Source organism: Aspergillus neoniger, assembly GCF_003184625.1.
Source record: "Aspergillus neoniger CBS 115656 unplaced genomic scaffold BO87scaffold_15, whole genome shotgun sequence".
NCBI classification, from domain to species: domain Eukaryota; kingdom Fungi; phylum Ascomycota; class Eurotiomycetes; order Eurotiales; family Aspergillaceae; genus Aspergillus; species Aspergillus neoniger.
In genome coordinates, this window is record NW_020291143.1 from 709,910 (window position 1) to 737,842 (window position 27,933).

At 51.4% G+C, this 27,933-nt stretch overlaps 9 protein-coding genes across 9 annotated transcripts; 5 read left to right on the top strand and 4 right to left on the bottom strand.

The window, feature by feature from the left end:
• Nucleotides 1–744: 744 nt before the first annotated feature.
• Nucleotides 745–1,964, top strand: BO87DRAFT_52414 (uncharacterized protein). Its single transcript, XM_025629352.1, has 5 exons — nucleotide 745; nucleotides 969–1,004; nucleotides 1,208–1,257; nucleotides 1,466–1,513; nucleotides 1,697–1,964. Exons 2-5 carry the CDS (start codon nucleotides 1,002–1,004, stop codon nucleotides 1,803–1,805), a joined length of 210 nt encoding a protein of 69 aa, XP_025480115.1. The 5' UTR covers nucleotide 745; nucleotides 969–1,001; the 3' UTR covers nucleotides 1,806–1,964.
• Nucleotides 1,965–2,862: 898 nt separating this feature from the next.
• BO87DRAFT_376507 (uncharacterized protein) lies at nucleotides 2,863–7,510 on the top strand. Its single transcript, XM_025623315.1, has 3 exons — nucleotides 2,863–3,124; nucleotides 3,218–3,666; nucleotides 3,814–7,510. The coding sequence occupies exons 1-3, from the start codon at nucleotides 3,117–3,119 to the stop codon at nucleotides 7,326–7,328; spliced, it is 3,972 nt and encodes a 1,323-aa protein (XP_025480116.1). The 5' UTR covers nucleotides 2,863–3,116; the 3' UTR covers nucleotides 7,329–7,510.
• A 752-nt stretch (nucleotides 7,511–8,262) lies between these two features.
• On the top strand, nucleotides 8,263–9,946 carry BO87DRAFT_435896 (AHA1 family protein; the record flags this gene model as incomplete). The annotated part of the gene is made up of 4 exons (XM_025627791.1): nucleotides 8,263–8,485; nucleotides 8,550–8,632; nucleotides 8,698–9,356; nucleotides 9,474–9,946. The coding sequence occupies 4 exons, from the start codon at nucleotides 8,263–8,265 to the stop codon at nucleotides 9,490–9,492; spliced, it is 984 nt and encodes a 327-aa protein (XP_025480117.1). The 3' UTR covers nucleotides 9,493–9,946.
• lys9 (saccharopine dehydrogenase (NADP+, L-glutamate-forming)) lies at nucleotides 9,814–11,866 on the bottom strand. Its single transcript, XM_025623316.1, has 7 exons — nucleotides 11,768–11,866; nucleotides 11,614–11,667; nucleotides 11,233–11,519; nucleotides 11,127–11,165; nucleotides 11,007–11,061; nucleotides 10,171–10,940; nucleotides 9,814–10,089 (listed from the first exon to the last, which is right to left on the bottom strand). Exons 1-7 carry the CDS (start codon nucleotides 11,811–11,813, stop codon nucleotides 9,994–9,996), a joined length of 1,347 nt encoding a protein of 448 aa, XP_025480118.1. The 5' UTR covers nucleotides 11,814–11,866; the 3' UTR covers nucleotides 9,814–9,993.
• Nucleotides 11,867–12,226: 360 nt separating this feature from the next.
• BO87DRAFT_52641 (undecaprenyl diphosphate synthase family protein) lies at nucleotides 12,227–13,909 on the bottom strand. The gene is made up of 2 exons (XM_025629353.1): nucleotides 13,345–13,909; nucleotides 12,227–13,266 (listed from the first exon to the last, which is right to left on the bottom strand). Exons 1-2 carry the CDS (start codon nucleotides 13,567–13,569, stop codon nucleotides 12,295–12,297), a joined length of 1,197 nt encoding a protein of 398 aa, XP_025480119.1. The 5' UTR covers nucleotides 13,570–13,909; the 3' UTR covers nucleotides 12,227–12,294.
• A 2,486-nt stretch (nucleotides 13,910–16,395) lies between these two features.
• BO87DRAFT_396895 (uncharacterized protein) lies at nucleotides 16,396–18,456 on the top strand (the record flags this gene model as incomplete). Its single annotated transcript, XM_025625270.1, has 6 exons — nucleotides 16,396–16,560; nucleotides 16,620–17,133; nucleotides 17,381–17,436; nucleotides 17,504–17,939; nucleotides 18,164–18,286; nucleotides 18,392–18,456. The coding sequence occupies 6 exons, from the start codon at nucleotides 16,396–16,398 to the stop codon at nucleotides 18,454–18,456; spliced, it is 1,359 nt and encodes a 452-aa protein (XP_025480120.1).
• A 623-nt stretch (nucleotides 18,457–19,079) lies between these two features.
• BO87DRAFT_52685 (putative cell surface receptor/MFS transporter (FLVCR)) lies at nucleotides 19,080–21,072 on the bottom strand. Its single transcript, XM_025629354.1, has 4 exons — nucleotides 20,752–21,072; nucleotides 20,559–20,671; nucleotides 20,128–20,476; nucleotides 19,080–20,035 (listed from the first exon to the last, which is right to left on the bottom strand). The coding sequence occupies exons 1-4, from the start codon at nucleotides 20,911–20,913 to the stop codon at nucleotides 19,178–19,180; spliced, it is 1,482 nt and encodes a 493-aa protein (XP_025480121.1). The 5' UTR covers nucleotides 20,914–21,072; the 3' UTR covers nucleotides 19,080–19,177.
• Nucleotides 21,073–21,786: 714 nt separating this feature from the next.
• Nucleotides 21,787–23,944, top strand: BO87DRAFT_358728 (uncharacterized protein). Its single transcript, XM_025621482.1, has 2 exons — nucleotides 21,787–21,947; nucleotides 22,007–23,944. The coding sequence occupies exon 2, from the start codon at nucleotides 22,183–22,185 to the stop codon at nucleotides 23,839–23,841; it is 1,659 nt and encodes a 552-aa protein (XP_025480122.1). The 5' UTR covers nucleotides 21,787–21,947; nucleotides 22,007–22,182; the 3' UTR covers nucleotides 23,842–23,944.
• Nucleotides 23,945–24,072: 128 nt separating this feature from the next.
• BO87DRAFT_358730 (F-box and WD domain protein) lies at nucleotides 24,073–27,695 on the bottom strand. Its single transcript, XM_025621483.1, has 2 exons — nucleotides 27,142–27,695; nucleotides 24,073–27,033 (listed from the first exon to the last, which is right to left on the bottom strand). Exons 1-2 carry the CDS (start codon nucleotides 27,374–27,376, stop codon nucleotides 24,551–24,553), a joined length of 2,718 nt encoding a protein of 905 aa, XP_025480123.1. The 5' UTR covers nucleotides 27,377–27,695; the 3' UTR covers nucleotides 24,073–24,550.
• Between the last annotated feature and the right edge of the window lie 238 nt (nucleotides 27,696–27,933).

Below are 27,933 nucleotides of genomic sequence, written 5' to 3' on the forward strand. Positions count from 1 at the left end.
AACTCCCTCGGCTCGTATTAAGGGGCTTAGAGAAAAATGTCGCATAAGCGCAGCTAGAAAGGATACCTAGACTATCTCTCAGCCCGTTGTACCTAATCGCGGCGGGTGGATTTCGGATGGTCACCAGACATGCGAATTTTGATAATCCGCGTCAAACTATGCCGAACTATTCGAGTCTCGCCCGCTCTGTTTAATCAGTCGATTCCGGATCCCTCCTGAACAGCCGGAGTAGTACCTCCTGCTCCGTTGATCAACAAGGGATAGGTTAGTAACATGTCTCAAACATTTGGTCCAGCCTAATTGATCAGAGCTATTGCTCTGGCCATGAATAGTTAGTATGATCCCCCATGTCAGTCTATTATTATACGAGTTTCATCCATCGGGAACCCGATTCAAAAGCGGAAGGTAAGACGGGAAGTTCCACCGCTTTCTCTTCCGCCTTCTGAGGCAAGACAGACACGGCAGAATGGGTTGTCGGTTAGATGCTTACCTAAACCACTCATAACCGGACCACATTGGGGCTAGCTTCTCGGTAAAATTAGCTCCGAACGGAATGCTTGAAAAACTTCGACGCGGATTTCCAGCTTTCTTCCCACACAACAACATCCCACACTGTGTGATGCCTTCCTATAATGCCCGTGGAAGCATGCATCACATATCTGTAGAGATCACCACATTACCGTGGCTTTGCTCACCTTTGTTGTTGAACTGACACATCTCGCCCTCGATGCACAGGATTCAATTGGTAAGTGCCACAATTGCCAGCGCTTCCATCACCCCCATTCCCCTCTTTTATGATGATACCTACAACCATTTCAAACTAGAGTCTTTGACCCCTTCAGGGCATGAAAACTCACTTGTTTTGCACGTCAGTCTGATGCTTTTGCTCAAGACATTGTTCAATTTTCCAGGCATTGATCACAGCAGGATGCTAACGGTCAACAGGACACTAATACTCTCTCATCTAGCTCCCAGAACAATGTGCGAGTCTGTCTGATTCAATGGTAAGCTCTCCCTTTTACCTTTCCTTTCCTTCTTTCTCCCCATGACTTGCATGATGCTTCTTTTACAATATATACGCTGGAAATTACCGACTGAGACCTTCGGGTCATCGACGATATAAATTGGCTATTTCTGATCAGTCATCAAAAACTGCCTATTCTTTTCACTGCCATCAATTTTGTTCGCATATGCTGACGGTTACAAGATTGTCTACAGATCTCACAGGCTCATATCTCCACATATAGTTGGCGAAGGGTAAGCTATATTCTCACTGTCTCCTTCGTCTCCATCCCTTCGAAGATGAAACGGCACTGGGCTCCGACGGCGTCAGACATAACGTCCGGTCTTGATGGATATGCCCTTTTTGCGGCAGGCCTAGAAAACCTCGCCCACTGAGATAATCCTCAACAATGAAGATTCACACATGATAACCTCTTGGCTTGAAGCTAACTGGTAATCAAAGACGGCAGATATCTTGCTATGATCTTCTCTCTATGACACCTAGTAAAAGGTAAATTCAAGCCCTCTTCCTGCAATTCCCCAGTACACGAGGATGATTCCCTAGATGACGAGTCTTATTCGAGTTATCGATGCAGACAACATCTTTTTTATACCATTCATGCATTTCTGAAATACTTGTTCTCACATAGAACGTTGCATCAGTTGGCTCAGACCAAGGCTAACTCAATTGCAGTATAGGAATGTTTATTGGGACAACATGTTGCTCCAGTATAATGTCTCCGACCGTCAGGTATCTGTATGTCACCATCTCTATTCTCCGTCTGGCCCACATCGTACAATGATGAAACGACACAAAACAAAGACAAGCATATGTCCAAGTTGGCTTTGCCGACCGGGACGACAATCGTCATGACTGATCAGTCAAAATGTTGTCAATACATCATCTTCAACCTCGCACGTCTATGGTGACTGACCAGCGTGGTAGTTATCAGTAGTTTCATTGCCAGCGAAGAGCTCAACATTATACGTAAAACGTGAGTATACACTCTTTCGCAGCTCCCATTCCCCTTGTTTAAATGATGATTTACTACTATTTTATCACGACGGTCAACATAAAATATTTAACCTTGATGACCACCGCCTGTGACAGGGCATTGGATCTGATATGCACCTTGCTCATTATGATTGTTTTCGTTGCACATAATGTGTGGAGTCTTTGCTGACATGACTTCAGTAATATTATAGGCCTTGATCTTCGATCGACATGCTCCAATCGTTTAGGGGCAACGATCCTGTCCATGCGGGACAAGAATCGTACAACATGCTGGCATGTTCTTTCAGCCGGAATCTTTAGCTTGCAGTAGTCCGAATTCATAGCTACTATAATAAGAATCAATCCCTGGTTGTACTTGCATCTATCTTTATCGATAACCCTGTAATGCCCTGGTCTTCTGCGTAGGCGCTCATGGCCTGAGGCGACGGCGTCCCGTGCCCTTGTCATGGCGCGCCCGATTTGCCTACGGACAAACCTTTCACCCTATCGCAGACCCTGTGAGATGTCTGGACTACTGCTAGGCCTTGCTAGTCTTGACCATCTTCGTCATAGGCCGATGTGACAGCGATGCTGGTTTGTTGGAACAGGGTCTGGGCGAAGGGGAGCACGGAGGGCAACGAGCCTGTGAGAAGGCGCGGACGGACAACTTAAGCGCCAGCATCCACGCCGCCTGTGATCAAACCGGCCAGGCTGCATCTCGCGGGATGCACTAGTTCTCTGAAGAGTCAAGACCTGCAATCCCCCCTTCCTCATCCCCGCCCGCTGCTTGTTGGCTCTTGTGCTATTTTTAACCCTTAGAGGGACTCTAGCAGACTAGCACACATCTTGCTAGCCCTCCCTGGTCAGTCGATCGAAACCCACGATGCTCGTCGAAACGGTTGATACGTACCGACTGGCCCGTCTGGGCTTGCAAGCCTCCTCCACACCTGGTTGGACCAGAGGTTGTTGCAAAGAATAGAAATCGGTCTGCGCTTCAGCCCTCTGGCTCCTTCTCAATCGCTCGTCCGTGTTGGCACAATCTAATCTCCCTCCTGCTTTTCCAGCCCTCAGCCTTCAGCCATGGCTCCGTGTTCGGTTGGCCCTGCATCCTTCCGTTAGTATGAATAGGTGCGCCCAGCTTTTCTCACACGCTGTGGTCCTCGACTTGTTCTCGTGTCTGTCTCGCAACGCTGCAAGGTACTGATCACGGCCTCTTTATAGCTGGCGATTGTCGGGCAATGCTGGCGACGAGCCGCCGTCTGGTCCTTATTCTTACAGCGGCTGGCCGACACCTCTTACCTCCAGCAATCAGCCGTCTCCTAGTCGTCGAGAGCATGCTGTACAGCCCCCTCCTCTGACAACATCGTTGGGTGGTCACCAATTCCAAGGGCTTGGACTCGCGCTGGGTTCCGGCTACAGTTCCACCCCTCTTTCGTCGACTTCACTGTCTAGTCCTTTCACGCAAGGCCAGTCTCCCGCCGTAGGCTCGCCTGGAGGGGCGGCAATCGGATCCTCACCAATGGCTTCTAGACAATACAATGTGCCTTACAATCCTCAGGATTGGGGCCCAGTGGGAACTGGTTCGATGAATGCTGGCCAAGCTACATATACACCACCGAATAACATGCTGCGAATCGTCTCTCAGCCACGGTCAACAGGACCACACTCAGGTCTGTCATATGTTTTCTTCTGTCCCTCCTTCCCTGACTCCCTGACTCCTTGTCACCCTTATACTCCTTCACCCTTTGTAGTCTTGGGACTTTCCAGCTTGCTGTATGTCCTCGGTGACCAGGAATGAACCTAATGTGACTTTGTAGATGTATCTTTGTCGCCGCCTCCACCACCATACTCTCCACCAAGCCAGCAACATCAGAGAGAAAATGTCAGCCAGAATACATCCTCAAGAGGCTCCACGTCGCCCAGTATGAGCTCTTCATATAATGGGGCGGTGCGTGCAGGTGGGGATGCTCCCTCAGAGTATCGACAGCGCCGCCTTCCCCGTACTCGCCCTCTGTCGATGTTTGTGGGAAGTGAGTCGAGCCACAATCGACGTGTCTCGCTACCACCACCTCCGCCGCTGCCACCAGGCCTTTCATCTAGGTCTTCATCCCAGAATAGGTCAGAGACCTATCGAGAACCCGCACCAGTTATGGCAGGGCCAGGGCCGCACATTGTGGTCTCGCCTGATAATCTCCACTCGACACAATTGAGCGACAATAGCAACATGCTTGAGCCCACTCAACCCTTTGAAACGGATCGGCCTCCAGCTGCGAGAAGGGCCGTGTCTGCTGGACCGGCCGTCAACAGTGCGAGTTCGTCAAGAGCTCATAGTCAGTCTGGAGCCCGATCCCCTCCGGGAAGTAGTTGGGAACCGGGAATGCCCCTTCCTCCACCCCCACCAGGACCGCCACCACCGGCCACAAGGTCACAGAGTGTGAATGGTCTCTCTGACTCGTCGACATCCCGGAACTCGCAAGGCCCTGCTAGGAGTGGCAGGGCACGGCCGCCTCCAGTTTCAGGTACAAGTTTAGATAGCATTCCGCCAACACCAGCTGGATGGGTCGATGAAACAATCGATGTTAAACCCAGAGCAGACAGACAACCACTAACCATTGACACGGCAACTACAACCAATATGAGCGGCCCGGAATCTCTCGAGTCGTCTCGCGCAAGTCATAATCCCAATAGCGGTGGTCTGTTTCGCAGCCCAGCTATCAAAGACCCAAATGCTAAAGGCATCCGAGAAAGGAGGATTGAACGCCGGAACAGGCAAAGCCAAGTGCTTGATAGCCTCAGTGCTGTCTCCATGAGCAGCAACCCCTGGGCTGAAGCTCTCGAACAATTGAAACCCTCCAACTTAGTTTTGGGAGAATCGAGCGTGGATACGGACAACGGCAGAAACCCGGCCTCGGCCAAAGCCGCACCTCTCAGCACTCGCAGTATATCTTCTGATGGACCGCAGATTACATCACGATCTAGAGCATCTTCTGGGGGTCTATTTTCGAACCGGTCTTGTTCCACCCCAAAGCCTGAGCCGAGTCCTCAAGCGCCCACCTCAACCTCGCGGTTTGCGCAGACGCCGCCGTTTTCACCGGGCACAGAAAGGTCATCTGCATTTGCTAAGCGTACATCGCCAGCACTACCACCCAAAGCCCTGCCAACGCCCCCTCTGCAATCTGGGTCAGAAACTACACCGTCTCGGCCTGGCTCCAAGGAAGAACGACCGGTCTCACATATACTACACCTTCCTAACGAGCCGGTGACTACAGTCTCACCCCTAGCCCCACGTCGCGTGTCGGCCCAACAGAATCCCTCTCTCGACTCTGTCGTTAACCGCGATGACGAATTTGTCCGGAACGCTATACAGAGACATCGGGAATTCATCGAGAAGGAGGCCGGCACAATGGACGAGAAAGAGGCATTGCAGTTGTTCGCCGACTTCATCACCTCCGAGTCCCAGATCCGGCGTGAGAAGTATGCTAAAGTATGGGATTTGGATTCTTATGATGTTGACAGTGTACGCCGTAAATTGTTTGTCTGCCCTCCCAAACCAGCGCCGGTGCCACAGAATAGCCAAGTAGTACCAGGTCCATCTTCTAGAAGGGCGTCCAATCCTACGGCACCTAAGCTAAGTATACCCCAGGTACGTCCTGAATCGGCCTGGTGGAATAATTACCAACCATGCCTCTCGCCAATTGCAAGTCTTGGGTTGAGCAATGACGAGATGAGCTCGAGGGGACGGGCGCCTAGTCGATGGTGGGAGTCCAAAACTGGTTCTAGCAGTGAAGGGGGAGAACGAAGAGTGCAAAGGTCAAAGAGGGAGACCAAATATATGGGGTTATCACGTGGGGCCCTGCTATGGGAGGAAAGTCAAGGCTCGTCTGACACAGGAAATGCCGGCGCGTCGAATGGAGGAAATCAGTACGCTGCATATGGTCCTGACGAATACCCACCCGAAAAGGTAGGGTGGCACGAGGAGTCTGCCCCAGCAGACTACTCCAACAGTCTCCGCCTTGGATCTGCTAGGCGGTTTGAAGAAGTGCAGAGGATGGATGTCTCGAGACTGATCACCTTACCGCCGCCGTATCCTAGACACTATCCCGCGGTCAACAACAGCCACCCCGACCTCGTGACTTATCGGACGTTGGTGCGATCAATTACAGACTTGTCGGAGATCAAGACCACCAGGCAGCGGCACCAAACCGAGATGGATGGGATGTTCCAGGATCACCAGGCACGAATCCAAGAAGGACGACGGCAATTCAAGGCCAATATCCAGAGTCAAATCCAACAAGGCAGTATCACATTCGCAGAAGCGGCGGAAGCAGAAGCCGCATTAATTGTGGAGGAAAACCAACTTGAAAGAGATTTGATCAAGGGCGGGCTGGATACATACCAAGAAACGGTTTTCAAGCCAATGCGAGCGATTCTTGCAGACAGGGTTGACAGGGCTACTGCTTGCATTGACGAGCTACGTGGCAGGCTGTTTGACGACGCGCGATCCGAGACCCCAGATCAAACCCAGGAAGAAGGTGATGAGAAGCCAGAGCTCCTGGAGAAGCTCACACAACTCAAATGGTTGTTTGAAGCGCGCGAGCAATTGCACCGCGAGGTATTCGATCTGATCAGCGAGCGCGACGAAAAGTACAGAGCGGTGGTCCTACTACCCTATAAGCAAGCATCCAACGAGGACAAAGTACGCGAGACCAATGAGTTCTTTGTCAAGGACGCCTTGGATCGCCGAGTGGAGTACGAGGCCAATGCCCTAGCACGTCTCGAATCCTTTTTAGATGTGATCGAGGGCAATGTAGCGCGAGGGGTGGAGATACAGCTGTCGGCGTTCTGGGATATTGCACCGTCTCTGTCAGAGTTGGTGCAACAGATCCCTGAAAAGCTCCGTGGCTTTACTGTGCAGATTCCGGCCAACGAATACGACGAGAATCCGAGTTACCGGGCACATCCGCTGCAGTACCTATATACGCTCGTATCTCACGCGGAAAAATCCAGTTACCAATACATCGAGTCGCAGATCAACCTTTTTTGCCTACTGCACGAGGTCAAGTCCGCTGTTATGAGGGCCAGCTGCAACCTTATGGAGGCAGAACGAATCCGCTTGGGCGAGTCCGAGGGCAAGGTGCAGCAGGAAATGCAGGAAACCCGTACAGATGAAGAGCGCACCTTGACAAGCGATCTGAAAGACAAGGTAGCTACCGTGGAGGGCCAGTGGGCGGAAGCCCTAGGAAGTGGGATCCAGCGTCTACGCGAACGAGTGAAAGAGCAGCTAATGGTTGAAGATGGATGGGAGGATTTGGAGCAATTGGAGCAGGCATGATAAATGGAAGCAAGTTGTTATTGGTTCACGAATGATGACTGACGAGGGGCTATCAAGAGTTTACTTCTTTGTCGATTTCTGCGGTTTTGTTCACTGTTGTTTCCTGATTGAGTGATTTGATTACTGTGTCGCTAGAAGATACCCACATTCGTTTGCAGCTGCGAATCCACTTGATTATTGAGGGAATAAATGGAGATATCCTGGTAAGATTGTTCCTCCGCGCCGATGACCGGACGGGTAACCACGTGACCCATGCGGCTTCTAGAGGTTTCCTTCCGGATCCTCGAACTTTTTCCCCTTTTGCCTTTCCCTTCTCCAAACCAACTCGTAGTCTTATTTAATACGGGCTTCTCCCCTCCCCCTCCGCTTCCACGGTACCATCCCTCTTTGCTCTTACTCTCCCATTGCCACCTGGGACTTGATTGATCTGTCTTTGCTCCAGCGTCTTTAAAGTGAGACGATTTTTCTGTGACTGTAAGTTGCCTCTGATTTTTTTTTTTCTGCCCAATTCTGCACACACTTCACACCCTCCCAATCTTGACCTGGTTCTCCTCCTATAAGGAAGGGATCCTGTCTCGGAGAGGGCTGTCCCATCGAATGATGAGAACTCATAGCTGGCACCAGTCAGACGGGGATGAAATCATCCTCCATGCTGAGTAGCTTGCGGTCCGGGAAACGCTATCCGGATCCTGAAACGATGCCTCCACTCATATTTGAACATTATCGCACTACTTTATATGGCTATGAATAAATGCTAATATTCTATGTGCGATGCAGAACACAACAGCTTTTTTGGCGAAAGAAGGAAGAAGAAAAAAGACACGGACTCGCTAAACAAATTGACCCACTGGCGAAGTTCAGCCCCGCAATAGAGCAGCTTTTCTTTCCATCGAGATCCTTAGACCAATTGATAATAAATTAAACTACCACCATCATGGTTCTTCACAACCCCAACAACTGGCACTGGGTGAACAAGGATGCCTCCGGCTGGGCCAAGGACTACCTTAAGGAGAACCTCTCCGTCCTCTCCGTCGAGGAGAATGGAGCCTCTGCCAAGATCTCCAACCTGCTGAGCATGGATGGCGATGTAGACGTCAGTCAGAGAAAGGGCAAGGTCATCACCTTGTTCGATGTCAAAGTACAGCTCGAGTATGAAGGTTCGTAATTAAGCAATGATAGTGTTTCTCTCTGTTCAGGGCACACCACTAAGACCTTTGACAGGTAAGACTAAGGACGATGAGTCCGTTAGTGGAAAGATCACCATCCCCGAGGTTGCTCATGACACCGAGGAAGATGAGTACGTCGTATGTTCCCTTTAGCCCCTCGTATTCCCATAGCTGTCCGGCCAATTGACCCCATGGCTCTTTAGTTTGAGATTGAAAACTACTCGGATTCTCCTTCCAAGCAGGCCGTGAAGGACCTGGTTCGCTCCAAGCTCGTTCCTCAACTCAGACAGGCTTTGGGCAAGTTTGGTCCCGCCCTCATTGCTGAGCACGGCAAGGACCTCCAACACGCTCCTGGCGTCAACCCTTCCAGCGGATTCGCTGCTCCCAAGTACCACCCTCAGACTTCCAAGAAGGAATCCTCTGCCCCTACCACCACCACCACTACTACCGCCGAGAAGGTTTCGGTCAACACTACTACCGTGACCGCTTCAGACGAGTTCCGCACCACGGCTGAGGAGCTGTACAACACCTTCACCGACCCCCAGCGCATTGCTGCTTTCACTCGCGGCCCCCCTCGCCAGTTTGAGGGCGCTCAGGTCGGCGGAAATTTCGCCATCTTCGACGGAAACGTCACCGGCGAGTACACCAAGCTCCAGGCCCCCACCTTGATTGAGCAGAAGTGGCGTCTTGCCCAGTGGCCCGCCGGTCACTTCAGCACGCTGGAGATCAAGTTCGATCAGAACGATGTCGACGGCGTCACTCAGATGCGCGTGACCTGGACTGGCGTCCCTGTTGGTCAGGAGGATGTCACCAAGCAAAACTGGGATGTCTACTACGTCCGCAGCATCAAGCAGACTTTCGGGTATGTTCTAATTCCCTTGCTTTGCCTATTAGCCAATTGCTTCCTCACAATGGCTTGCCAGATCTTCCTTTTCTTGGACACAGTTGCTGATGGTTGTTTTTCTTCTTCTCGGTATAGGTTTGGCACTATTCTCTGAGCGCATCCGCGAAACCATGACCATATCATGATCTAAATTCAGCACTTGGGGGGGTATGAGGGCGACAACGGATCCTGTCTACATCCACGCGTCCTGTAGAAGACGGGGGTAGCGAACTGCTTTTTGGATTCTTGACAAACTGTGTTTCTGGGACAGGCAATCTTGCGCCGACTCATCCTTACCTCACCTGACCTGATATAAAACTCCTCCCCTCCAAGCAAATGGGGGGTATGCGTCCAACGAATGCACGATAGACAGACCATGAACATATTAGTAGATGAGACAAATCACGATAGGAAGAAGACTCTGAAATTTGCACTTCTACACTTCTGGTAACTGTTACATACACATAACACCTCTACTGTTCTTTCTTGCAATAATCACTGCTTCATCAAAACCGATCTGAATTTTTGATCTACCCTATGTTTTTTCTCTAACACCCATCTCCAAAGTCGTTAATATATCGTCATAGAAGAGAATTTATAAGAGAAGAGATACTCTTTACAGAGTCTTCTCGATCATCTCAATGCCGTAGTCCTCCTTGAGGGTCTTGATCAGAGGAGCGCAAATGTCCATGGTCATGGGAGCAACAACACCCTATGATAGCAACAACAGTTAGCAATCCATCCAACAACCCACTCAACCAACGCCAGATATACAAGGAAAGAACCACCATACCTTCTGGTTAATAGTACCATCCAAGACCAACTTAACAGCGACACCACAAGGCACACCAACAGTCTTAGCCATAGCCGAGTACCCACCGGGCACACCATATTCGCAGAGAGTGGAAGTACGAGTCTCCTTCTGACCATCCTTGTGCTCGATCTCGAACTTGTGCTGCAGCATAACCAGATCACGCTCACCCTCCTCATACTGCATCTTCTTCTCGAGAGTAGCGCAGAGAGTATCGAGCGGGTTACCACGGGGAGTGATCTGCTCGTCACTGAAGAGGCCGATCCAGCGAAGACCGGAGATGATGCGGTCGCGGTCATCGTTGTTAGCGAAGGCCGTCTTGGAGGCAATGGCCCACTCGAGGTCCTTCTCGGCGGAGGAGGTGGCGCCGAGGATCTGCTTCGTGGCCTCCTTCCAGGCAATGGGGCTGTTGAGGTACTCGCGGCCCTCGTCGGACAGGAAGCCGATGTCAACCAGAACCTTGATCATCTCGGGGAAGCCCTGGTAGCGGAGGGTGCCGCGGACGACGGTCTGGGCTTCGGGGATGTTGTAGCGCTCCCGGTAGGGGCAGGAGTCGCGGTTGGGGTAGGCGACGAAGGCGAAGCCGGGGTAGATGAAGTAGGGCTTGGCGGTGGCCATCAGGTCGGGACCGGCGACGCTGAATTCTTGGCCGTCCTTGTAGAACTTGGCGGCGTTGCGGAGGGCAAGGAGGACACCGCGGCTGGACCAGCTGAACTTGTAGCCCAGGGGGTTGTTGGAGCACTCGGGGGCGGCTGGTTGAGGGGGTTAGGATGGGGTTTCGTTGTGACGTTTTTGGGGAGGGGGGGGGGATGACTTACGGAGGCCACCGCAGTAGCTGAGGAAAGAGGTGATCTTGCCACCTTCGGCGTGAACCTAAAGTGGTGGGTTAGGGATGGGTTGAGTGGTGATGGTGGTAGGGTGGGTGATTCTGGACGTACCTCGGAGATGGTCTTGACAGCGTAGAGGTGGTCAATACCCTTTTTGGAGGGTTGGTTAGCTCACTGTATAGTATGATATGGGGATGATGTGGATAGATAGACATACAGGGTCCAGACCGATCTCGTTCATGACGGTGATGCCGGCCTTCTTGCACTCCTCATCCAGCTCCATCATGGCGGGGGAGACGTAGGAGGTGGTGACGACGTGCTTCTTGGTGCGGATGGCGGACTTGATGACATTGGCGTGGAAGGTGTAGGGGATCAGGGAGATGGCAAGGTCAACCTGCTCCAGAGCCTTGTCAAGAGCAGCATCATCGGTGACATCGAGGGAGATGGCCTTGGTGTTCTTGAAGCCTTCGCAGAGCTTCTGAGCACTCTCGAGGGTTCTGCAGGCTGTTGGGGTATAGTAGACGATGGTCAGCTATGTTGGATGCTACTAGATAGGGATTGGATATAGTAGGAACTCTCTCAATTGAGCTGTACGTACCAACAGTGACGTTAACGTCAGCCTTGCTGAGAACCTCAACGGTGGGCTTCGTGACTATCGAGACATTGAGTCAGTGGGATGGAGTCCATCAATTGACCCCCAATGCGGGGGTCCGAATCGGCGGGGGAGAGTGGAAGAGAGATGGGAGGCATACCGAAGCCCGAGCCCAACAGGAGAACCTTGGAACCGGCGACAGGCATGATGACAATTGGGAAGATATCAGGGTATTAGATTGGGAAAACAGGAAGGAAACAATATCAGGAGAGGAATAAAGTTGAGTCAGTGTTGCGAGTGGTTGCTTCGATTCCCCCGCCAGTGTGAGTCACGTGGGGCTGCCCACTTGGTCGGATGCGGTATCGGAGGCTGCGATAGCGGACACTCTATTTTATCTGATTATTTTACATGATCCGTGATTCCCCGAGGTGGAGATGCTGTCCCGTATAGTATATTGTAACTATAAATTAGGTGCTATGTCTGCATCTATATGCTCATCATGGAAACCCTTTTCTTTCAGCTTTCAGCTCAGTGAGTGCTATAAATTCTAGATGGATGACAGGATGGGGGGAATATTTGTCAATGCTCCCAAGGATGACTCCAAAACTCCCAATGATCGATGCCAGGACGGTAACCCAGTCCATGTATACAACAACAGAGAAAAAGATAAAAAGTGAACATAACAATCTACAGGTCTTTGACCTTGCCATTACTTTCCTCCGCAGAGTCAGACGTATCGCCGTCAAAGTTGCCCTCCGCATCCGGGTTCTTCTTTGACTTGGAGATTCGACGCTGCCATCTCAGCATCACGGGCAGGAACTGCCAAAGGTCAAATTCCGGCCATAGGACGTCGAGGAAGACAATCTCCGTATCCTCGTGGCATTGCCACAGCATGAAGTCACTAAGGCGCTCAACTCCAGACGTCCGGACCAGCAGATCTAGAGGAGGATTGTCATGGGTGAATAAATGCTCTGACAACGTCTGGCGTGTAATCGTCTCAGGGGACATAAAGACGAGGCTCTCCTTCCCGACGGCGGGTTCTGCTGCTGGTACTTTCCCATTGGCAGCATCTTGTTGCCCGGCGAGGTGGAGAGTCGACGAGGAAGAAAACGAAGATCCGTTTTCATAGACTCCGTTCGGTGTCTTGTGCTTCGTCGTTTCGCCGTCTCCTGATGACTCTGATGCCGCTTCCGAGTCACTCGGTACCTCTTCCCCTTTCGAAACCTGCGTCTGTGCTCGAATGTTTTGTGTAATGTGGGATTCGGAAAAGGGTGTCCTCGAGGAGATAGACGACGGACGAGTCGACGGAAGGGGCTGGCTGTACTCGGCCACGGTATCTCGGACAGCCGTGGTGATCTCGTCGCGCGACGTATACGGAAAACAGATGTTCAATACGCAGTCACCATTGTTGCTGGTCATTTCCACGGCCCGGTTCACTGCAGCGAGAACATCCGGCCTGAGCAAGTCCAACCGACCCAATATCCGCACCTTGGCCCCATAGCGATCGAGGATCTCGCCATGCTGAGCCATCTGCGACAACTTCACCCTGGCCATCTCCATCAGTGCATCCACCTCGAATTTGGAGCGTTTGAAGTTTTCGATGCTGAAGGCGTAAATTGTAACTACTTTAACGCCGCTCTTGTAACAGACTTCGAGAATCTAAGCCACGGTATAAGTTAGCAGCTGACACTGGCGGAAGACAGAAGTTCTCTATGAACCGAACTCCATCGGACTCACCCTTGCCAAAGCCTCAAACCCCATGTTGTGTCCTTCCACCGTTTCAATCCCGTGCGTTCGGGCAAACCTCCGGTTACCATCCATGACGAAAGCAATATGTTGTGGAACTGGACCCTGTCGGATTGCTCCAACCAAGAGGTCCCGAAGTTGCCCAATGGCAAACTCGATTGGCGGCGAAGCAAGGAGCCATTTCCGGAACCTCGACAAGTGTATCGATGTCGACATCTTGAATGATCATGCGTATATTTCAGAGTATGACAAGCTTTTCCGAGTCGAAAAGGGCTGGTTTGTGGAAGGCTGCGAGAGAAGCGGAGGAGGTTTCACGATGCAAGACGGGGGGCGTCCGTGTAGTGCAGGGGCGATGCACCAGGCAGTATTTCGATATCCTGACAAGTGGACCCAAGCAGCCGCACCCTATTAAACTGGAGAGCAAATATGAAAGAGATGACGGCCACCAGAGGTGTAGTAAGGGTAATGTAAGCTTTGGGATGTGCCCGGTAGGGCCGTGCTCATCAGGCTACACTGTTCTTTTTTTGTTCGCGTTCGATCGTCTCCCGGGGGGTAACGGGGATCGTCGGTTCGGCGGACCCTCAAGGAGTGACAGAATACCACAAAATGAACCACGAGGGAATTGAAGTCGCAGAAAGCGGTGACAACGAGCGAAGAGGCAAAGGAAATAGCGCAGAAGGGGGAAACGTAACCTGGATGGAAGACGGGGTGGGTCGGCCGTGACTTTGATCGGACGGTTTTCTCCACGTGTAAAGACCCAATAACAGCTCTCAACGTAACCGCGGCCTTTGAGCTGCTCCCCAGCCTGGCCCGGCCATGCCTGAGGATACCTTTTGCTGCCTCACCGGCAATCCTGACCTCCCCGAACAATCAGGAAGAGAATGTCATCGGAGAAGCTTATATAGAGTGATGGTGTTGAAATTGTACAGCGACACGCGAGATAGAAGTCCCCTGGGCCACATGCAGCCACTTTTTTTTGTCAGCTGACAATCTTCAACCAAACCAAGCACCTACCATCGCTTTGTGAATTTGCATGACAGCCACGCTGACAGATATCACGAGAGAAGTGTAATCCGATGATTCTGGCTGAATCGAAATAATTCTGGCAATAGGCATGGGGTGGCTTTCATCCTTATCACCCTCTGTTCGAGAATAGCCCTCTGGGCCCAGATTAGCTTCGTACATTAGCGCCACCCATCCTCGTCTTTTGACTGTTACCATCTTGATGCAAGGAGTCAGTCAAGCTCTTTCAATATGGCTGAATATAGTAAGGGATTCCACAGAATGTCGAGTCATTCCATGTTGCCTGATAGGATTGTTTACGAATAGTTTTTGCTGAGGAGTGCGTAGCTTATTCGAAACCCCGGGATCGTAGGTCTATCTCAGGTCATACACAAAGCGTTGGTGCAAAACTTTCAAGTTGCTTAGTCCAAGGAACAATATCTCCGAAGATTTGGCTAGCTAGCTATTCAAATAACTATATCTGACCGTGCCGATAGTGTCCATGCGTCCAACCACCGATTAGTCTTCCGCCTCTGGAGACACGAGAGGTCCGTGTCATCTACCTAGCAAACAATATTGCTAATACTGCTTTGATTCAATGATACATGTCCATATCCCTGAATCCTGCATGTGCGCATTGATATAATTGCTGCAAATTATCGACTTTTGAGGTCCGTGGACGTCGACACCAGGGTAGAGTATGCAGGCTTCCATCCACAGAAATGAACTCTGTGTTAGCTTAATCATCCTGTTGGGTAACTACTATTTTCTAGACTGACATCCACTCTGCCATCCATCCAATTGTAATCAAGGCACTATATCGCATGCGGGAATGATTGGGTTTCCGGGCGAGGGGGCACAGGAAGTATGCGAGTAGTGGACGCAGTAGTCCCTAGTTAGTTCATCCATGGTAAAGAATAAGATAAGACCGGAAAGAAGGAAGCCGAATATGGCCTAATAAGGATTGCAATTTGGATGTTCGAATCCTTCTGCGTTCCCAAACCTCTCTGAATAGATTCGGCGCCCATATGAAGGCTCCTCCTTTATGTCCGACATGTTGAAGAGAAGTCCGAACTGGCCAGCCGCTCGAACCGAGACACCTTGAGTGTGTAAGGAGTTGGAGAGTTGGAAAAGCTTCCCCGCCTGACGGCCGCCCCGCGGACTGCTTCGTCTCCCGCCTTCGGGCTTCACTGGCTCGCTTTCCTTCAGAAATTCCTGGGCATCGTTGAAAACCTCTAGGAGGTCTGTTGTTCCATCGAATATCATTACCACACACATAGAAGAAAAGACATCACTAAACTTTTCTGCCGTTATACGAAAGTGGTCCGCTGCAGCTACTACTGCTGCTATCGCCTCACTTCTCATCAGTACCACTTTCGGGTGCTTCGCCATCAACGCAGTGGAATCTGGAATACCACATCTGACATTCTTTTGTCTGAATCGCTTTATCAGCGATCGGAAAACTATTCACCAACCCTTGGAGAATTCTCATCATTTCCGTCCCGCCAATCATCCCTGGATCGTCTCACCTGAAACTGGACCCTGGTGCTACTCATTGGTTGGATTGTTTCAGCCAATGCTGCCCTCTCTTCATTCTGCACTCTGAATCCATCCTTCCAGTAACTCGTCCTCGAACGATATACTATCTGATTCCCACAGCACTTAGCCTTCATCCCGGCACAGTCTGCACTCAGCCACACAGACCACGTTCTCGGTCGTGGCTTTGACAAAATGTCGATCAAGTATGTAGATGTTCCCCACCATGCCCCGGTTGAGCGAGCTACTCTTTTTATCGTTCTGCATGCACTCAGTATCGATGGTTTTTCTTCATCGATTTATCACCTCTGATTTGTTATTTCTGCTACGCTGTATCAGATGAACCAACTTTCTTCTCCCTTGTCTCTCGCATCATCCCATGACACCCTAGCATGCACACTTCTCAGTCAGAAGACCTGCGTTGTATACTTTGTTTCAACCCAGAATGGGGATAGCAGGCCGGAGAAACTATGCTAATTAAATACCCAATACAACAGCTGGGTGATGCTGCAAGGCCCCGAAGGCTTTGTTCGACTACCCAATGAGCATCAGTTGTTCGCCTCTCCTCCGCGGACAACTCTGTCTCTGCAACCCCTAGGCTCTAGCGCCAGCAAGGACTCTTTTTCCATGCAAAGCAGTGCCGGTCGAGTCTACCTGACAAATCAGAGGGTACTGTCTTGCTTTTGGACCCTATCATCTGACAGCTCTCGTTAACATATTCGTGTCAGATCGTTTACATTCCCGCGCAACAAACGAAAGAGTTTCAATCGTTTTCCACACCATTACTCAATGTCCATGACGCCCATGTCACTGCACCATTCTTTGGGCCCAATGCATGGTTGGCGCTAGTCCAGCCGGTATCTGGAGGAGGCATCCCTGCGTCGTTGCCTGCCGTGCAGCTCAAGGTGACATTCAAAGAGGGAGGGGCGTTTGATTTCCACAACAATTTCGAAAGAATCAAAGAGCGTCTACAACAGGCTGTCGAGAATACGCAGGCGAGCAGTCGAGGTGCCCGAAATGTTGACATGTCTGCAATCCACCTCGACGAGCTACCTGCGTACACCGGCCCATCGGGTGGCACAACCGGAGCAGACCACAGTACCGCACAGCAATCTGTAAGCCCACAGTCTCAACACACAGGGCCAGAAGCGGGATCGGAGCCGATGGAGCCACCACCGGATTATGAAGAGGTGCAGCAGCAGAGTGTGGCGGAAGCGCTCGAGGAGAGACTGCGTCGAGCCAGTTGAAGCCAGGACGGGCGCCGTATCCAATGCTTTCTTCCATGACTAGATAGTCTCCAATTTCCTACACACATATTCCGGCGGTAGCCTCAAGCCCAAGCGGCCTCTTAATCTTTTTTTCTGTATACTACTTGGAATTTTATTGTTGAAATACAGTGCATCACAAATAGTAGACCCCGTAGTTAAAAGTAACAACAACAACAACGGAACGGCACGAACATTAACCAACTAATAAATTAATTTGATAGTAACAAAACGAAATATCACCGCATTAGTCACGGCCGACCCGAGCGGCCAATCACGTGTACGATAATTGCGACCATCGCCCGGCGGCCGGGGTGTTCCGATTTTCCAGGGCCGGCAGAAACCAGCAACGCCAAAGCTTCGAGTTCGTTAAAACCAACCCCATCCTCAATTACCGCGACTTCCACCGCCCACACGCCCCCCCTTCTCGCCGTCTTCCCTCAATTGAAACCGATTTCAAAGACAAGATGGGTCTCTCCGACTTCTTCTCCGACGTTATGTCCTCCTTCGGCTTCCCCGAGGCTCAGGCTGAGGCTCCCGCCGAGGAGACCACCACCACCACCCCCAGCCAGGAGACCGAGGCTGAGGAGAAGCCCGCCGTGAACAACGAGGAGGAGGCCGCCCCTGCCGCCGAGGAGAGCACCGAGGAGTCTGCTGAGGAGACCCCTGCTGAGGAGGAGTCCGCCGAGGAGGAGCCCGCTGAGGAGGAGGAAGAAGAGGAGGAAGAGGAAGAGGAGGAGGAAGAGGAGGAGCCTGAGGACATCAAGCCCCAGCTTGAGGAGGGTAAGTTTACTGCCACTTTCATATTTCACTTATCCCGTGCATTTTCCTTGGGGGAAGTTCGTTTCCAGACGGACAAGGTGACAACAGGACGGGTAGTCGGTCAGATGGATGCACGCTGACCGACCCTCACGTCATGCGATTCTGAGCCATTGACTCGGAACAACTCATCCCATTGCAAATAATCTCATCAATTCGAACGTTTACTAATCAATTGCTTCTCTCAGAGTGCGCCAACTCTTCCCAGTGCGCCCCCTACAAGCACCACTTCGATGAGTGCGTCGAGCGCGTAACCCAGCAGCAGGAGGACCCCGACTACAAGGGCCCCAAGGAGGACTGCGTTGAGGAGTGTAAGTTGACCAGCACATCATAATACCACAATTCCTTCGACTCCATATCGCATTCATGACGAACCCAACAACAAAACCCATAAACTGACCCACCATCCTTCTTAGTCTTCCACCTCACGCACTGTGCTACCCAGTGCGCCGCCCCCAAGCTCTGGAAGGCCCTCAAATAAACGAATCAAATCACTCTCGGTCGATCGATAGATAGCTAAAGACGTCTTTTTTCTCATCTTCTTTACTCCACTCCGCGGGCTACGTTTCTTTCTAATGCACGACCAAACTTGATAAGACAGGTTCCGCGACTAAGGAAGACAAAGAAAGAAAGGCATATTACGATCGATCCCCCTTGATTTGATTCACAATATGATGGCTATGCAGGCCTGCCGTTGATGAAGATCAAAAAAGAAAAAAAGGAAAGGAGCATACATACATCCAGTGTTGTCTCTCTCGACCGCTACCCGCCCTCGACAATACGGGTAGGGGTTGCGAGTCGGTGATGATGACGATGATGCATGCGTGTTTGTTACTTTCCTTCTCCCTATGAAAGATGGATGGGCTATGGAATATGGAAATGGTTCTTAAGAAGGGGGGCGGTCGCCTTCAACTGTGTATGTACAGATAGCTGGTCTCTGCCTTGTTTGAAACTTGTGCTTTTATTATTTATTTCATTTTTTTTTTTCCTTTTGTTTACTAGATGAATGTCATTTTGTCCTAGACTTTGTTGGGTATTCCTTTTTTTCGTCTTTCTTTTTTTTACCCTTCTTGAGCATCATATGAGCTTTTATTTACAGTCACAGGTCCTGGTATTGACACATTTGATGGACGCCGGGTATCACACGTGCAATCATCAATCACAAAGTACATTCTGTACACACTGACTATAGGATTCCAGGATTACTTCCTCCACGCCACACTCAACCCCAAGAAACCTTTCTTAGTATCATCCTCCCCAGCCCCAGCTCTACGCTCCCCATCATCGCCCTGCAGTTCACCAGCCTCCTCCTGACCCAGCTCCACGCCTCGATCAACATCCAATCTCCGTCTCCTCACATCACGACCAAAACATCCAATCCAAAGCGGCCACGGCGCAGCCACGACCGTCACGACAGCAGAGAAAATCAACGCATTCTGCATATTGACCGGCGGGGAAGCGTTCTCTCCGGCCTTCAATGCATCCTGAACTAGAATAAATATCGCGCCCAATAACTGTCCACCCGTCCAGCAGATCGTGCTCCCGATTTCCGGGGAGAAAGGGTACGTGATTTCGACCAGGTACTCTAGAACAACGGGGAGGAGGGCGAAGGACGACGCGCCGAGGAGGGAGCACACGACATACGATGGTGCGATGCCGGCGGGGCTGGGCGGGGCGAAGATCAGGGCGATATAGGTGATTGCTACGATGGGGACAAGTGTGCGGATGGTGGCGAGGTAGTGCTTGTAGCGGTCTGTGAGGGGGGAGATGATGGCTGAGGCGATGAGTCCAACGATGATTAGAAGGCCTCCTGCAATGCCGGCTTCGGTTTCGGTGTATGAGTAGGGTTCGAGGATTTGGTTGAGGAGCGAGGAAACGCTGTTGAAGAAGCCGACATATATGGAGAAGGGGATTAGGATGAGGTAGAACTCGAGGGTTTTGAGGAGTTGGGTTATAGCTGGGAGGAGTGGTGTGGAGGCGTTGGTGCTCGCAGATGAAGCGCTTGGAGGTGTCGGGGGTTGGGAGGGTATGAAGAATGAGGGAAGTGCTGCTACCGTTGCCTTTTGGGTTTGTTAGTAGGTGAGTGCGACATGTCATGGCTGGCTGGGGTGTGGTTCTATCTATGTGTGGAGGTATTCTGAGGGAGGCTTACGATGATAGAGATGTACAGAACCATGTTCGGGACTTCGCTTGGTTTGGTCGCCCAGAAAGAGTCGATCAGCTCTCCCAATGCTGCACCCAAGGGATTGGCAAGGGTGGCTACGGCCGTTGCGCTGGTCCGGCCCTGGTCAGAAAACCAGAGGTCGCTGTATCGCGTTGGAGCGCTCAGACAGAATGGCTGCGCCAGACCGATGAGGATCTGACCAAACATGGCGACACCGAAGATGCCTCCTCTCGCTTTGGTCCCTGCATATCGAATCCAATTGCCGACGAGGAGGAGGGTTGAAGTGGTGATGATGGCGGGTTTAGGGCCACCTTTATTGAGAGTGAAGATCACGACGCTGAGAGTAAGAATAGGTGTGAGTATCAGTCTCTTCCAGGCACCGAAGACAGGTGGAGACAAACATCCAGGGCTAAACTCACGGGCTGGCGACACAAAAAGCGAAGAGGTAACCAGTGCTCATCCAATTGATAGCGCTCTCAGAAACGCGGAAATGCTCAGCCGCAGTAGTTGATATCGAGGAAAAGGTTAACCACTAGACGATGATAATGATGGATAATATTAGAATCGGTGTCTATCATTCTTCGTGGCGACAGACAGACATAGAGAACCTACATCCCAACTAACGACAATGTTCAAGAGCACCAGCTGCGCCAGCCCCCAGAACCGCCGCTTGTAGACCTTGTAGACCGGGCCCGACGGAGGCAGCTCAGCTGGGGCAGTCGTGGCAGAGCCATGGTGCAAACCTGCCGAATCCTGGGGTGCTCTGGAGTCCATGAGAAGACGACGACGACGACAACAACAACAACAACAACAACAACAACAACAACTTAACAGCTGATTAGCTGGTGGGTTGCGTGACCAGCTGGCGAGGAGCGGAGCATTAAATGAGGGGGAAAAGGGCAACTAAATTAATCAATTTCACCGCAACCAACTAAACGGATGGGCGCCGTGGCTTTAAATATTATCCTAGCCTCGCTCCCAAGACACGATGGCGTCCATAGATTTCAAGACGGTTTTATAAAGCGGACCGATGGTTGGGTTGCACTGCTGCTACTTCAATTTTTGGGAAAGGAGGTTCGAATAGTCTTGTCTCATGACGGCCGGTTTCATCGTTGTTCTTGGTTTCGACGATCCGACCTCGGCTGATTCCCCCAACTTTGGTCAGGGAGGGGGTGGCAGTCAATGTGAATGCCTTGTCGGGAAGCTCTATCGTATTGTCTGCTCTCTCATTTGTCAACTGGAAGGTGAATCTGCCTTGATTAAAACGTCCCATCGCAATCACAATCATCGCGACCACCTCGACACATGCAGTGGGGATGTCGCATCCGCGCCGGCTATCAGATCGACACCAAGATCATCCATTACCAAGGGAGTGGGTAGTTTGGACATCCGACCGCATATTGCTAAATGCTAAGGTTCCCAGGTGGTTCGTAGGATTGAGATTGAACCTTGGAGTGGAGCAGCCCCGTTTTACTGTTTCCCTCCATTTCCGGGGTTGGCGCTCGGATCTAATCAATAATCATCATCATTTAATCTCATCGCTCACGCACGTTCCACAAGCCAGCACAAGTTGTTTCTTTTATGGAGTCTCCTCACAACTATTCATTGTGGATGCTTATTTTTTCGAGAAGAATAAATGTGAGGAACGTCGACGTGAGTTGAGATGAGGGAAAACTGGGGAAGTTGAGGCGACAATCATGTCTTTCCCCTTTTTGCTTGCTCCGTTCACTTCAACTTCATCACATTTCTGTTTCGGAGAATTTTTCAAAATATCAATGGCACCACGTGCAGTTGATATCTATCGGTCGGTCAGTCGGCCGTTCCTCACTACTTACTAATGCTCATTTGAATGCTAACTATACACAAGGCCATGCCTTCTTCATTGTGCTGCGTACTTTCCTCCAGGACTGCGCTGTCTAGGGAAGGTACCATGGACCATCAATCCTTTATGGGACTGTCGTCCTTGTGGCATGTTCTCTAGTCCACCCTCATCTTCACATCAAATTGAACGTGGTCTACAACACGACCTGCCTACATGGTAACATGGATACTCAGTCTCAGAACCCCCCAGCCGCTCAGCATGGCTCGTCCGACGAGGATGAAGTCTCCGCAACGGAAGTGGAACCGCTGGGAGAAGCCACACCACCAGGCAAAGCGACCTTGTCAGAATCAATGATGAGTGAGGAGAGTTCCATTTTCAACGCCCTACGGACAGACTCTGGCACCGAAGACCTCGGCTCGAAATTTGGCTCGGCATGTCATTCTCGTGGCAATCTTGATAGCAGGATCGCTGCCAATATGGCCATGTTTGTCCCCCTTGCGCCTGAAGTAACGGATCCTCCCCAGCGGGCGGACCGTGAACCAAAGTATTGTCCGGAAAAGAATACACAATCCCCTGGTTGGCATCCCCAGTTAGCATTGGACAGCCGTGTGCTATCCACAGATGAAGGGAAGGCGGTTGTAGCCTTACCTGCAGACGACTCGCTGAAGCAAAACCTTCTTGATGCGTTGCACCTCAGGAAGGCAGTTAGTCTCAACGATGCAGATGATACCTCGAGAACGTTTAAATGGCCGGGTAACCTTGACTCACCAGTCAGCCCTGCACTTCCCACTTATCCTCCACCAGTGAGAGCGCCCACACCCCCTGGACTTCCTTCATTTGGAACTCGAGAAGCTGTCTACTACACTGCTCAATTTCCCGTCCGTTCTGCCACTACCAGTGGGCGAACACAGCATTCAAGTCCAAGCCCGCCTAGGCGTGCGGGTAGGCGCATTGGTGATGGCTCTAGAACGGGATCCTACGGAGGAATGCTACGAAGGCTCCTCAGCTTTTCATCGTCTCCTCCTCCGCAGCCTAGACGTCAGACTTGTATTGTGGCGAGGGCAGAAGATGGTACTGCGGTCCAAGGTCGCTTTCCTTATAGACAGAGTGGCCACGGCATGAATTTCGCTAGACGATTGGAGGATCATCCCTTTCACCGAACTGCCATTTCAGCTACTTGCGAAGATGGTGTTGATGTTGATAGCAGCGCTACACAGGATGGACAAATTAACCGAAGGCTCTCAGACGTGAAACGGGACCAGGCTGACAGCACCGATCCTGCAAACACAAGCGCTGGTAGTCGCATGCGAAGATGTCGCCCACAGATAGGACTGAATAGCTTACTACCGTTGCCTCGCCCAGTTTTGGCATCTTCTTCTCAACGGCCAGCCTCGGCAAATGCTTCTCTTCCTACTTCTAGGGTTGACTCGTTTTATACCTGTGCGTCTCGTTCGCAAATGCCAGGCATACCCAGGCACATGGAAAGCCACGATGTCCAAGGCACTGAGAGCGTGGGGGATTCTGCGGCATGCTACCTTGCACCCACGGAGTCACCACCCGTCTTTACCGCACAGGAAGAAAGTGAGTCCGCCAACTTTAACTCGAGTCCTTGGCTACAATCGCTGCGTGTCAACTCTTGGTTCTCATGCTGCATGGGGGCACGTAATGAGCAGGACGCCGCCATTCATTCGAATACGGCCTCCAATGACACATACGCCACTGCGAGAAGCCATCTTTCATCTAATGCAGCAGAACATACGCATCCTAATGCCCCGACAAATCAGGTGCAAAGCCTACAGCAGTGGTTATCAGGAGTTTGGAGGTCGCTTCAGACGTTTCCTTTTCGCAACGTCCCGGCCACAAGCCCGATGTCGGCCTGAATTTTATACCATTGATCGCTTGAACCATAACTTGCATACTTGTGTGAGGCTGTCCTTTCAGTAGCACATACATTGGACTGGGGGTGCGCCAGATACATTTGATCGTTACTTCGTTTTTCAACACTCGCCAAATGGTACATATGCAAGACGCGCCTTCATCGAGGGGGTTGTCTCTATTGTCCAGATTACTAGCGCTAGCCTGTAGAATGTGACTGCATACTTCAAGTTTTCATTATTGGCAATGTCATTATCAATGTCATAAACGAACAACAGCTGTAGTCATTTCGTCTCTGCTGACATAAACCAACCGACTCCATCGCTCCGATGCCGAAATGCTCTAAAGATAAAAGTTATGAACAGAACACAACAAGGCCTGACAAGGCAGACCCACACACATAGATAAAGTCTCCACAAGAAGAAGAGGCGAAGAAAAAAATGATTCTCATGCAATATAGACAAATCACCCAAAGGCAATCATATAAAGAGACAGAGAGAAAAAGAAGAAACTCAAAATAAACAGGCTCCTAATGCACAAAAGAAGAATCGGGAAGGTAGGCGAGATTTTTAAAGAAAAAAAAAGAAAGAAAGAAAAGATATATAGAAGAAAGCGAAAAGGGTCCTGGGAAGGAATATGATATAGATCCAATAAGCAATACTTATACCACATGATCTTTCCCCGTACGCTGATGATAGTATTAATGTAAGGTGGTTACAGCCCCGTAAAAAACTGACACGCTTCTTTGAGTTCCTCATCATCAGCGGTGAAATCCCACCCGACTATTCTCGGGTCCTGACTTGCGCAGATTATCTTGTGCGCGTCGAATTGGAGCTTGAAGATCCTCGAGGTAGGTGGTTGTTGGGGGGCGGCGGGGAAGGCTCTCACTCGGGGGTGTTGCTGTTGTTGTTGGTGTTGCTGAGCATGGGGTGGTAGTGGTGGTGGTCTCATTGGGGCGCCGGCATGCATTATGGGTGCGGGTGCTTGAGTTTGAGCTTGAGCGTGAGCTTGAGGTGTGCTTTGCTGGACAGTGGGTGGGAGGTTGTTGGAGATGAGGAGGGCCGGGTTCAGGGCTAGGTGCGCGGGCCAGGGTGCATTTTGTGAGGAGGGATCGTTGGTATTGGAATTGTTGGTAGGCAAACGTGGTGGTTGTGGTTGCTGCGGTGCTCCACCGCCTGTTGATATCGCAGCGGCCGCCGCAGCGGCCGCCATGGTAGCTTGGGCTTGTTGCGCCTGGTGCGCTTGAGCAAAGGCGTTGGCTCGTGCGATTGTCTGGCGTGCAGAGGAATCTAGGTGGCTGTATGAGGCATTGGCGGCGGCGTCTGCCTGTCGGAGTCGCTGGCCTACAACCCAGCGGCCTTCGTTGTCCTTTTTCCAGATGATGATGGTTTCGTCGTATGAGCCGGAGACGATTCGTCCCCATTGGCTCCCGCCTCCGCCCGGGGGAATTTTGGCACCCAGGGCTTTGATGTCTCTTGGGTTCCGGGACCCGTTGGTGTTCTGTTGATATCCGGCACGCCGGAGGGCACTAGGGCCGAGGTCAACGTTTGCACCGGTGCGCTGAGCATCACGAAACTCGTTGTCGACAGCCAGAGCTTCCAGTCGCAAGGCCTCCTCGGCTCCCGGTGGGTCTCCGAAACCAGCTTGGACTGTCCGAACGAGGTTGGCATGCCCGTGCAGGCAGGCCACTTCGGCGCCGGAGGCGTGATCGAAAATGCGAACTGTGTCATCGTTGCTTCCACTGATGATGCGTTTGCTGTCGAACTGTACGCATGCAATTCCCTTTTCGTGGCCTATCATTGTCTTCCGACAAGCGCCGTTGCGCAGGTTCCAGACCTTGATCAGGCGATCGCCCGAGGCGGACACGATTTCATCCTCGTTGAGCTGGATAGCATTCACTGCGGCAGTGTGTCCGTCAAGGATCATTAGCAACGAATATGGCGCCAAGGTTCGAATGTGATTCTTGGCAATTTCGGCCTCGAGGATAAAAGCGGGAATGTCACTTGTGTCAACTATATACGAGGGATAGGAGACACCGGAACCCTGGAAAACAGAGGGGTAGTCCTTGTCCATTGGTGTAAGCTGGCGTCTGTTCCAGATCTTGATAAGTTTGTCCTTGGAGCAAGTTACTATATAGCGTTCGTCGAATCGGAGGTTCAAGACAGAATCATCATGAGCTGGCGCAATCTCGTGAAGCTTCTCTCCTGTAGAAAAGCGCCAAATTATGACATTCTTATCGCTGCTTCCCGACACGATGATATCTTCAGAAGGGCGGGGATCGAACTGCAGACAGAGAACCGACTTTGAGTGGCCTTGAAGAGGCGGATGCCATAATCGCTTGGTGTCCAGGTCCCACACTCGAACAGTCTTGTCCCGGCTACCACTAACCAGCCATTTATCAGTAAACTGAATCGCATATACACACTCCTGATGAGATTCTTCCATGTGATTTGGATGCGGCAACTGGAAGTTCGTAAAGCGGCCCTCGGTCCAGTTCTCTTCCAGCCGCCTCCGTACCCGATATAGATGCGGCCAATTCATCTTCGCAGCACCATTGGGCATTCGAATTAATAGTGATGACTTGGCGGGGCTAGCGTTCGTCGAAATCTGCTGTAAGTTTGACTTCAATTGAGAAGTTCCCGACGACTCATGACGCGCGCCCGATGATTGTTGCCCAGCTGTGGGCACCGGTCCACGATCGTTTGACGCATCACTCATGTGATGATCACCCTCAACATCTGCCGCTGCGGAAGGCTGCAGCCCATTTCCTTGCACGGCCTCATTGTTATCCAGCGATCCTGTCGCGCGAGAGTCTAGCCAGCTGGGGGGTACGCGCTTCTTCTGTTTCGGTTCACCGAGATCCGGGTCTATATGCCTCAACCGAGATTTTCGAAGTTGGGGGGATTCCAATCCCGAGTGTTCCTGTTCGTACGTATGCACGGCGTCAATGTCGACCCGCCAGCCTTCGCTGATGTACAAATCTCTCCAAAGACGGGTGTCAAAAATGCGATCACGCCAGGAGCGAGATGCCAAGGAAGCTGTTACCAATGTTTGAGGGTCGAGGTAGGAGAAGATCTCGGCGGTGATTTCGGGAGGTAACTTTAGCACGGGATCCATGTGCAATAGAGGCGCTAGCTTTTCAACCACCGAGGCGACAGTGGAAGCACGCAAGGTGCGTAGAAGCTTGTAGGCGAGCTCTACATGAAACACCACAGCCTGTCAGTATGATGATGATCGCGCTAAGAAGCCAAACGGAAGAGGAGCCTTGCGCCGGACGGAACCAAGGGAAGGGGGGCTGAACTCACCGGCTCGCTCAGCCTCACTATAAGCATTAACCCAGTCGGGGAGCGGCATCACATCATCGGGGGGCGAATTTAGAAAGTCCTTGTCGGGCTGACTTCTCGTTTCATCGGAATAACCCTCGTCAAGCTTGAAGGGCGCAGACAGCGAGGGGGCGGTGAGGTCGGAGGGATAACTGGCGGCGCCCTGAAGCAGCCGGGGACGAGGGATGATCGGAGTTTGCGCGGTGTCCCTCGCCATGGGTTCGCTGGGAAATTTGCCTAGCTTAATTTCTCTAGCCTCCTTGAGGCCCCTCCGTTCAGACAAAAGGGCGACAAGGATAGGTTGGGCCCAGGTGCTCCGGTAAGGAAGCAAGGCTTGTGGTGGCTAGGGCTCCTAGGACACTGTGAAGCAAAGAGGTGAGCTGGACACCACCCTTTCCTTCAGTGGGGGGTAAAGGCAGAGATGGCTATTGGCACAACCACATAAAGAAGGAGGATAACGACCGGGATGAATTAAGGCCGAGAAGAAGAAAAGATGGAAAACTAGCAAGCCATGGCGGGAGATGGATGAGACAGAGTGGTTGGGGGGTTGAAGCTGGCGAAGTGACGTTTTGGAGGGAGTGACTGACACCGCGGAGAGTGGAGCATCAATAATACCCAGCTATTATGGCCTGACGGGTATTGTTTACCTTACCGGGGAGACCACTCTCATCTTTGCCAGCAGATAGTTACACCACTCTCCATCGACTAACAGAACATATTTCATATTTCATATTTTTATCACTGTCTATTTGAACTAACATCTAAATACCGTAC

Bases quoted from the DNA above. Each gene is read 5' to 3' on its own strand.
- BO87DRAFT_376507 (XM_025623315.1), top strand. The intron at 3,667-3,813 runs GTCTGTCATATG...GTGACTTTGTAG, and splicing joins GTCAACAGGACCACACTCAG to ATGTATCTTTGTCGCCGCCT.
- BO87DRAFT_52414 (XM_025629352.1), top strand. The intron at 1,258-1,465 runs GTAAGCTATATT...TGGTAATCAAAG, and splicing joins CCACATATAGTTGGCGAAGG to ACGGCAGATATCTTGCTATG. The intron at 1,514-1,696 runs GTAAATTCAAGC...ACTCAATTGCAG, and splicing joins TCTATGACACCTAGTAAAAG to TATAGGAATGTTTATTGGGA.
- BO87DRAFT_52685 (XM_025629354.1), bottom strand. From the start codon at position 20,913: ATGGACTCCAGAGCACCCCAGGATTCGGCAGGTTTGCACCATGGCTCT. The intron at 20,672-20,751 runs GTAGGTTCTCTA...ATCATCGTCTAG, and splicing joins ACATTGTCGTTAGTTGGGAT to TGGTTAACCTTTTCCTCGAT. The intron at 20,036-20,127 runs GTAAGCCTCCCT...CAAACCCAAAAG, and splicing joins TTCTGTACATCTCTATCATC to GCAACGGTAGCAGCACTTCC.
- BO87DRAFT_52641 (XM_025629353.1), bottom strand. From the start codon at position 13,569: ATGTCGACATCGATACACTTGTCGAGGTTCCGGAAATGGCTCCTTGCT. The intron at 13,267-13,344 runs GTGAGTCCGATG...ACCGTGGCTTAG, and splicing joins GGTTTGAGGCTTTGGCAAGG to ATTCTCGAAGTCTGTTACAA.
- BO87DRAFT_358730 (XM_025621483.1), bottom strand. From the start codon at position 27,376: ATGGCGAGGGACACCGCGCAAACTCCGATCATCCCTCGTCCCCGGCTG. The intron at 27,034-27,141 runs GTGAGTTCAGCC...TGTTTCATGTAG, and splicing joins TAGTGAGGCTGAGCGAGCCG to AGCTCGCCTACAAGCTTCTA.
- BO87DRAFT_358728 (XM_025621482.1), top strand. From the start codon at position 22,183: ATGGATACTCAGTCTCAGAACCCCCCAGCCGCTCAGCATGGCTCGTCC.
- lys9 (XM_025623316.1), bottom strand. From the start codon at position 11,813: ATGCCTGTCGCCGGTTCCAAGGTTCTCCTGTTGGGCTCGGGCTTCG. The intron at 11,520-11,613 runs GTACGTACAGCT...ATACCCCAACAG, and splicing joins TGACGTTAACGTCACTGTTG to CCTGCAGAACCCTCGAGAGT. The intron at 11,062-11,126 runs GTACGTCCAGAA...CCACCACTTTAG, and splicing joins CTGTCAAGACCATCTCCGAG to GTTCACGCCGAAGGTGGCAA.